Source organism: Grammomys surdaster, unplaced genomic scaffold, assembly GCF_004785775.1.
Source record: "Grammomys surdaster isolate TR1022 unplaced genomic scaffold, NIH_TR_1.0 277, whole genome shotgun sequence".
NCBI lineage: Eukaryota > Metazoa > Chordata > Mammalia > Rodentia > Muridae > Grammomys > Grammomys surdaster.
The window spans coordinates 349,930-359,420 of NW_021604718.1; the positions used below are offsets into that span (position 1 = coordinate 349,930).

At 48.4% G+C, this 9,491-nt stretch overlaps 1 protein-coding gene across 1 annotated transcript in view; it reads left to right on the forward strand.

Moving 5' to 3' along the window:
- The window catches only part of Fkbp5 (FKBP prolyl isomerase 5), a 103,774-nt gene extending 94,881 nt beyond the window's left edge, over positions 1-8,893 (forward strand). Inside the window, exons 7-9 of the mRNA XM_028777037.1 lie at positions 1,350-1,440; positions 4,350-4,433; positions 8,386-8,893. Coding sequence (XP_028632870.1) covers positions 1,350-1,440; positions 4,350-4,433; positions 8,386-8,760 — 550 coding nt within the window. The 3' untranslated portion in view covers positions 8,761-8,893. The remainder of the gene's footprint in view (positions 1-1,349; positions 1,441-4,349; positions 4,434-8,385) is intronic.
- Positions 8,894-9,491: the final 598 nt, after the last annotated feature.

A 9,491-nucleotide genomic window follows, 5' to 3' on the forward strand; every position in this document is an offset into this window, starting at 1 on the left:
TCCCCTCCCTCTTAAACTTACTAAGTTTTGGCTAAAGGGTATTTACTGTGTCTTCAGCAGGATAGCTGCAGAAGTATAAGCCTGTGCCCTCAGAGTGAGGTGCTGGGCTGCAGGGTTTCATTACTTTTGTCATCTGGTTGTCAGTGTGTCTTTTAAAATCTTTTTTGTTTTGTTTTGTTTTTTGAGATAGTATTTCTTTGTGTAACAAGCCCTGACTGTCTTGGACTGACTTAGTAGATAAGGCTGGCCTTGAACTCACAGAGATCCATCTGTCTGTCTCCCAAGTGCTGGAATCAAAGTTATGTGCTGGTGTGCACTTGTGCGTTTTTAAATCTTTACTACCATGAGAATTTGCTAGCATAAGATCTGTTGTCTCGCTTATGTGTTGCCCCCTTTGGCTTTTCTGATTGGAGGCAGTGCTCTTGGAAGGTGACGCTGCCTTAAAGTGAAAAGCTTGTTTTAAAACCGAGTCCTTAGCAAACTCAGTGAGTGTCACTTAAGAAAACGACATGAGAGTAGGTGGGGACATAGGGAAAAGGTTCCTGTCGGGGAGAGAGTGGCGAGGGAGCTGGGGTAAAATGAGAAATGTGTCATACACAAATATGGAACTGTCACAGAACAGCAAAAACAATAGTAATAAAATAACAAAAATGTGGGGCTGGAGAGGTGGCTCAGCGGTTAAAAGCACCGACTGCTCTGTTTTTGTTGTTTTGTTTTGTTTTTTTCGAGACAGGGTTTCTCTGTGTAGCCCTGGCTGTCCTGGAACTCACTCTGTAGACCAGGCTGGCCTCGAACTCTTGAACTCAGAAATCCGCCTGCCTCTGCCTCCCAAGTGCTAGGATTAAAGGCGTGCGCCACCACTGCCCAGCCTGACTGCTCTTTCAGAGGTCCTGAGTTCAATTCCCAGCAACCACATGGTGGTGCACAACTATCTGTAATGGGATCTGATGCCCTCTTCTGGTGTGTCTGAAGACAGCTACAATATACTCGTATACATTAAATAAATAAATCTAAAAAAAAAATAACAAAAATGTTAAAAGTATTGAAGCAGGATTGTAGTGATTTTGCTAGTGCAATGATTATAGTAGTGGACTCTTCTGTCCTTTCTGCGCATAAATCTTAAAGGGAAAAGGTCCTTGTAACCAAACAGAAAAGAACAAAGTCTAAAATCAGACATCAATATTGGGCAGCGTATTAAGTACACTGTTCGAGGTAGTACAGGAATTGTGTGCTTGTGCTAAGAGAAATCCAGATGCAGGGGTCTGAGGAAGCCACAGCAGTGACTCCACGCCTCAGACAGCAGAGGGATGCACCGTCCCCTCATGTCTTGTTTTTACTCTCCGTTTCAGATACGGTTTTGGAGAGGCGGGGAAGCCGAAATTTGGCATTGAACCCAATGCGGAACTTACGTATGAAGTTACACTTAAGAGCTTCGAAAAGGTGAGAAGATAGAACTGCTCTAAATCGCGGTGGACTTCTTCTCCATCCTCTTCCTGTCACTGTGCATCAGGTGTTTGGCTAAACGGTGTTTCTTTCTGTGCTTGCTTTTCTTTACCCGTGTCTCTTGTCCCAAACTTCTGCTTAGAGCCTGGGAAGCTGACATAACACAGTTGATGTAGGGGAGGAACTGTTGTTCTTATTTTTTCTTACTGTGCGGTAGCCTTTTTTTTTTCCTTTAACTTTTGGGTGGAATCCAAGACTTGTTCCCTTATTTGTTCCTAGGCTTGTTCTTTTTGTACCTTTTTTCTGAGTTGAGGACAGAAAAGTTCACATACTGCCAAGCAGCTCCTTAGGGGAGTTGGGGTGCAGCTTTTAACGGATTGTACACTCCCCAGGAGTTACACAGAGGCCTCCGCCGGGCCTCCAGGTTACAATCCCATCATCTGGGCCTCGGGGCCAGCAGCTGCAACTAGAGACAAGAAGCAAACCTGCTACCCAGGCTGTTTCTCATACTTGTCCAAGAACAGGAGAGGGAATTTGCCATGGCCTCCAGGCTGCTGTGCCTCCTTGAACATCCTCCAACCCAGGGCTATCTCTGGAGGCTCCCAACTGTACTTCACTGGGCAGATAGACAGTGTCCCCGTAAGCTAAGTAAGCTGTCATCCTCAGCTGTCTCTCTGAGTGACCAGCATTTCCCTTCCCGAGCCCCTCAGGAAATGACTGGCCTTTTTATTACATTTTTATTCCTACAAAATGACCCCCATGTTCTGTACAAAAAGTCTTCATTAGAAATGTGATCTTCCATATTATACTAGATTTCACAAAGAAATTGTCTCCTTGGGCTGGAGAGATGGCTCAGCGGTTAAGAGCACTGACTGCTCTTCCAAAGGTCCTGAGTTCAATTCCCAGCAACCACATGGTGGCTCACAACCATCTGTAATGAGATCTGATGCCCTCTTCTGGTGTGTCTGAAGACAGCTACAATGTACTCATATATATAAAAAATAAATAAATAAATCAAAAAAAAAAAAAAAAGAAATTGTCTCCTTGTTAGCCTGTAAGTTTGGGGGGGGGAAGGTGGGATTCTCCCTTCCAGCGTTGTGTTCCCCAGCACGTGCTCCTGTCATACTGTTGCGTGTCTGGAGGTGACCTCTTCTGAAGGACTGCGAGCTTGGTTCTCTTTTGTCGTGGACTTTATAGCTAGGAAGGAGAAAGACTGCTGCAGGATTATGAAGGCCGTTCTGCTTCCTGCCCTTTCTAAAGAGCACCCTCTCCCTTTCTCCATGCTTCGTGACAAAATGCTGCTGTCACGCTGCACCACTAGTGTGTGCTAGAGTCGCTGGGCACACTCATGTGTGGAACCTCTGGCGTTTACCTGTTTAGTCTCCTGCCTTGTAGAAAGGAAATGAAGCCAGACAAGGCAGTGCAGCATTTATAACCCCAGTGCTCCATTAGCTGAAGCAGAGGGTGTCACCTGACTTGGAGGCGGGTGCTGGGCAGATAGGAGGGACACTAGGACTTGCTGGCCAGCCTAGCCAGTCGGTTTGCTCCAAGTTCAGTGAGAGACGCTGTCTCAAGACATTCAGCGATGTCTCAGAAGATGGTGTCGTGGGTAAAAGCCCTTGTCACAGCCTGGGCCTGAGCCGGGAGAGTGCAGACTGCACGGAGCACACACCGTGGACCTCCACGCATGTACATGGAATAACAAGTGAGAGTGGGACATAAAAGTCAGTACACTGTAGGAAATGTTTTCAATAAAGTTTAAGTCAAAGAAAAATATATGAAAAAAATAAACAAAAATGGTTATTCTAAAATAAGAAGTTGGAGAGTGAGCTTGGGAGCTGTGGCCCTGTGCCCTTCACACGGGTGCACGCACAGGAGTAATGTTTCTCAACACTAAAACCAGTATGCACTCAGCCCTTGTTACCAGGCTTTCAGATAATTAAGCCGGCAGAGGAGATGTCTCTCTGAGGGAGAGAAACTGCTGAGCAAGCTAGCTTCCTTCCTTCCTTCCTTCCTTCCTTCCTTCCTTCCTTCCTTCCTTTCTTTTTCTTTTGTGTGTGTGTGTGTGTGTGTGTGTGTGTGTGTGTGTGTGTGTGTGCTAGGGCCTTGCGTATGCAGGACAAGGACTGTCTGACTGAGCGATGGCCCAGAGCTGCAGGCCCGTGTATAGTGTTCTGGAGAGTAGGGTGTGCCTAATACAGCCGGCAGGTGATGGGGACGTTGATGTGCGTCTCTACAGTGATGGGTTTGCATGAGCTCGTCTTCACAGTCATACTTTGTTTAAAATCCCCCAAGTAAAGCCAGACATAGTGGTGCACACCTGTGAGCCTGGCACTTCGGAGGTGAAGGCGGGAGAGGCCAGAGTTCAGGGTCGACAGTACATAGGAAGTCTGTTGTAGAGTCCTGTCTGTCACTCAGGAGGCTCAGAAGCCAAGCTCACATACAGAGTAAGTGGAGGCTTGCCTGAGATACATGCAGTGCTGTCTGCAAAAGAAAGAGAAAACTTCCCAGGTACACACCTGCAAACTGATACTGCTAGAAGCCATAATACATCTGGTTGAATGAAGAGACAGCGGCCTGACCTGGGATGGTAGAAATGTTCCATGCACATGCAGCTTGGCCTGGACCATGAGTAGTCATCTCACTTTCCAGTCAGAAAGCAGGCTGGACAGAAACGACCTGCTAATGTGACAGCAGCCCATAGTGAGGAAGCTCAAGCGGGGGAAGTCGGGGTCCTTCCGTCCCTCAAGAGGGCTTGCTTTGTCACTCTACAAGTGTAGTCTTTGAGAGTGCTTGGTGCTGTGTTCCTGGCTGTCTTGTAGAGATTGCTGCTGCTTGTTCAGCAGGCGTCAGCCGATGTGTTTCCTCCTCTGCTCATCTAACTGATGACACCGATCTGTACGCAGGCCAAAGAATCCTGGGAGATGGACACCAAAGAAAAACTGGAGCAGGCTGCCATTGTCAAAGAGAAAGGAACCGTGTACTTCAAGGTGTGTGAGTCTCTAAGTCCTTTCCGTGTCAGGATACTTACCCAGTGTCCGTGAGCCGGGAGGCATTCCCCCAACACCCTGTGGTAAGACGCATCCTCAGTTCTTGCAGGCCTGCTGTGTTCAGTAGAAGGATTAGTGGGCAGAGTGAGCTCGTGTGCAGGAGATAATACCGGTGCCTGCTCTGTGTGCTGTGAGCCGGTGGAACGTCTCAGGAGCGGGCGAGGCGACCGCCTGCGTCTGTGCCCTCAAGGCCTAGAGCAGCCTGGTTGTTGTCTAGTGAGCATGAGAGAAAGGATGGAGGGGGTCACAGGGCAGAGTTCACAGGGGCGGGCTACACACCACACTTCTCCCCTGACAGTCACTAGGACATGAGACAGGAAAGAACTTGCAGAGTCTTCAAGCCACTCTGAATGATTTCTCCCAGGTTACCTGGTGTGTTGGTTTTTATGTAACTGAATGAAGGCAAGTCTCCTCCTGATTGCTTTCATTATCATTTTCAGTTGAAAAAACATTTTCAGGCTGGAGAGTGGCTCAGCAGTTAAGAGCACTGACTGCTTTCCCAGAGGTTCTGAGTTCAATTCCCAGTAACCACATGGTATTTCACAGCCATCTGGAAAGGGACCCAATGCCCTCTTCTGGTGTGCAGAGAACTCATACATAAGATAAATAAAAATAAAAAATCTTAAAAGTATTTTTTTAAAAAAGAAAAAACTTCTCTCTTTTTTCTCTTTAAATTGAAACAGAAGTTTTCACAGCAAATATCCTCAAGATAAATGTTTAATAACGTTTTATCAAGAAATACATCACTACTTATCAGTGCTGCTATTAACTGAGCAACAAGATAAAGTTGCCATTAATGGTACTGGCTGGGTGCCAGGCAGTGGTGGCGTACACCTTTAATCCCAGCACTTGGGAGGCAGAGGCAGGCGGATTTCTGAGTTCGAGAGTTCGAGGCTACCCTGGTCTATAGAGTGAGTTCCAGGACAGCCAGGGCTACACAGAGAAACCCTGTCTCGAAAAACCAAACACCCCCCCCCCAAAAAAAAATGGTACCGGCTGGGTACTAAGAGGGTCCTGAAGACTGGCATGGATGGTTTAGCATCCAGGGAAACCAGGCTTGGCCTTCCCCAGAACCTGATGAGGAGGAATCACGGGGTCTGTGAGTCATGCAGAGGGCGTCGTGGTGAGAGCTCAGAGCGGGCAGTCTTCTGTGGCGGGGCTGGGTGATGCTCTGCCTCGTAGTGCGGAGATCCAAGCCAGAAGCCAGCTTTGTTGGCATGCCTTTAATCCCAGGGCTCTGGAGGCAGAGGCAAGTGGATCTTTGTGAGTTTGAGCCAGCCTGGCCTACATAGCAAATTCCAAACAGCTAGGGCTGCACAGTGAGGCCCTGCCTCCAAAAAAAAAAAAAACAAAACCCGTGTGGCAGAAGCCCAAGTTTTCTTCGCTTTTATTTTTTTTAACAGCAGTCTTTAAACACAGTTGTTGCGGGTTTTTGTTTGTTGTTGTTTGTTGGTTTTTTAATAGCACTAGAAAGCAAGGAGGCGGCCGGGCGGTGGTGGCGCACGCCTTTAATCCCAGCACTTGGGAGGCAGAGGCAGGAGGATTTCTGAGTTCGAGGCCAGCCTGGTCTACAGAGTGAGTTCCAGGACAGCCCGGGCTACACAGAGAAACCCTGTCTCGAAAAACCAAAAAAAAAAAACAAAAAACAAAAAAACGAAAGCAAGGAGGCCTGAGGTAACCCTTCATAAGCCTCTGTACTGAGAGATACTGTCACGTCTATGGCCTTACCTGGGGAGTTGGAGGATGGACACCACGTGGGACTCTGCAGAACTGTGGGGTCATAATCCCCTCAAAAGGAGCACTGGCAGGGAGGGGCAGCGTATGTTTGTAACAAAGTTATAAACTGATGTGTGACCCATCAGCAGCCATGCAGATGGCGATGGGAGCCCTGAGTGGGGGATCTAGGAATCCGGCTGTCACCTTCATGTCATTGAGGTCACTCACCTGTGTTGCTGGAGTGCTACAGGGCTGATCCTATATTTCAACATGTTTCAAACTGTCCTAAAATGGCCAGTCTGGATAAAATCTGGGTCATCAGTCACACATATGGAACACATTATTTTTAACATGTAATTTGATAGACAAGATCTTTCAAAACATCATTCTGTTGGGGAAAAAATTAATGAAAGGTTCAAAACCACTGACCTAAGCCTTACCCCAGAATGTCTCTGAACATTTTGTCCCACTGAGCATTTCCTGGAGACACCTTCCTCATTCTAGGTGAGGAGCTCAGCGGCCTGCTGGTCGGGCTGTTGGCCTCAGAGCCAGTGGACTGTCGTCTGCCCACTGTCCCTTCTCCTTTCAAAGCTTGAGGCAGGTGCCTTTCTTCCTGCTGTGCTGCTCTGACCGCGTATCTTTCCGGGGTATCTGACATGACATGTGCTGCGTGCAGAGCCAGGCTGGACTACAGTTCTGTATCCTCTGACATCTGCACGCTGTATTCACCAGCTGTGGGCAGAGGGACGGACTGGTATTTAGACTGATGTTGAGACTTCCTTTCAACCTCTGAACACTCATGCAGAGACACAGGAAAGCACTGTCCTTATCAAGTTCTGAAAGTCACTGTCAACAAACAAGAGGCAGCTATGGACGCTCTGCTATGTGCGGGCATCTTGCGCCCCCTTGTGGTCCTTGGGATGGAAGTGTGGCAGACCTGGCTGTGCTTGAGGGCTGGAGTATTGTTGGGAGAGTTCTGCAGTGTCACGGCCCCACTGTCCTGAGTGCAGTCAGGGCTGGCCACCCTTGTGCCATCTTACAGGACAGGTCCTCAGTACTCATCTTGTAATTGCTGTGCGGAGAAGAACCCTCACCTATATTCCAGATTTATTTGTGTGTTACAAGCTGCCCTTCCTCTTGTGCGGTAGTAACTACAGCAGTCAGCACGCTGTCTCTACCTCACAGTCTGTTGTTTAGAGCATGTGCAATGTGCAGCATTCAGTTTTTTACAACTCTCAGAACTCACTCGACAGCAGGTCCATGTCTAGAGTCTGGTTATTCTGAAACAGTGGCTCACAAGGGTCATGTATCAGATACCCTGCATATCAGGTGTTTACGTTATGATTCATAATACTAGCAAAATTACAGTTAGGAAGTAGCAACAAAAATAGTTTTATGGCTGGGTCAGCACAACATGGGGAACTGTATTAAGGGGTTGCAGCATTAGGAAGGCTGGGAACACTGCTCTGGAAGCTGAGGCAAGAAGACCAGAAGTGCACTGGACTGGACAATGTCTCAAGGTCTTTTCTGTGTGAAATAAGAACAGAGGCCTGGAGATACAGCAGGGACAGTGCTTGTGAGTATGCGTGAGGCCTTGGAGTGGCAGACAAGAACAGGACAGGCTCTCACATGTTGTTTGCTCTTCAGGGTTATGCACACTGTATGCTACCAGTCGCCTTTGTGTGTCCCCTCTGCCCGTGGTCAGTACAGGGTACTCTGACCCACCCACTCTTACAGTAACATGGTGCCGGGCTACGCTGACTGACTGCTGCTCTTACTGCTACCAAGAGCCGCCTAGGCCTGCTGTGGGGTTGCCAGCTACCATATTGCAGTATTTACTCTCAGTGCTGCATGCCAGGAGAAAAGAGGAACGTCATCTCCTCTCCCATAAGCCAAACGGCTCACCATCCTTCTAAAAGACTGAGGAATGTTGGCTCCAAATGGTGTCACGTCACGTCCTGCTGCCAGGCTATAGGAATGCTGAGACAGCAAGCTGTGGTGTTCCTCTGGTCCGGGCCACTCCAGAGCTTCCACGGGACTAGGGAGGGGCAGCAGCGGCTAGAGTGGGGCTGGCGTGCAGGCCTGTTCCGTGTGAGGACCCGGCTGAGGCAGGGCATCCTCACGTCACTGTACCCTTTCCGGGGTGACACAAGTCATTTGAGGCTTTCTCTTCTAGGGAGGCAAGTACATGCAGGCTGTGATTCAGTACGGGAAGATCGTGTCCTGGCTGGAGATGGAGTACGGCCTGTCAGAGAAGGAGTCCAAAGCTTCCGAGTCGTTCCTGCTTGCCGCCTTCCTGAACCTGGCCATGTGCTACCTGAAGCTCAGAGAGTACAACAGAGCTGTGGAGTGCTGTGACAAGGTGGGTGAGCCACACCGCACCCTCTGTCCGGGTGGCACCTCTGCCCCTTCAGGCTGTTTCTCTAGGGTCAGCATGAGCTGGGCCGCCCTGAAGGATGGGGCTTTCTATGGACTACTTCTATCATGCAGAGAACTGTTGACAGAATTGATAAGTCTCCATCCTTACCTGGTTCTGAGGATGAGAGGATGAGAGTGGATGGAGAGCTCTGAGTTTCCTTATTTTGTTTGCGGGGCTGGGTATTGAACCCAGGGCATTATGCATGCTAGGCAAACACTTTACCATTGAGCCACACAGCCTACCCCCAGTGACACACTTCCTCCAACAAGCCACACTTCCTAGTCCCTAATCCTTCTAATTCTTGGAAACAATTCCATTTCCCCACCCCACCCCACCCCCGGTGAAGTATTGAACTCTATAAGCCTGTGGGAGCCATTCTTATTCAAAGCACCACAGTGGTAAAAGCCTGTGATCTCAGTATTTGGGAGGCAAGACAAAAATTGAGAGTTCAAGGCTGGCCTGGGCTACATGAGTTCCTGTCTCAAAACCAAGTGCTGCCAAGATAGCTCAGCTGGTAAAGGCTACCAAGCTGGTGACAGGAATTTGAATCCTAGGATCTCCATGGGAAAGAAAGAACGACTTTGTCACATGTTCTCTGGCCTCTTCCTCATTCATAGTATTACATGTGCATACACAAATGTAATATTTTTTTAGAGATTTATTGATTTTATGTATGTGAGTACACTGTAGCTGTCTTCAGACACACCTGAAGAGGGCATCAGATCCCGTTACAGATGGTTGTGAGCCACCATGTGGTTGCTGAGAATTGAACTCAGGACCTCTGGAAGAGCAGTCAGTGCTCTTAACCACTGAGCCATCTTTCTAGCCCAATAATTCATTTAAAAAAACAACAACAACAACAA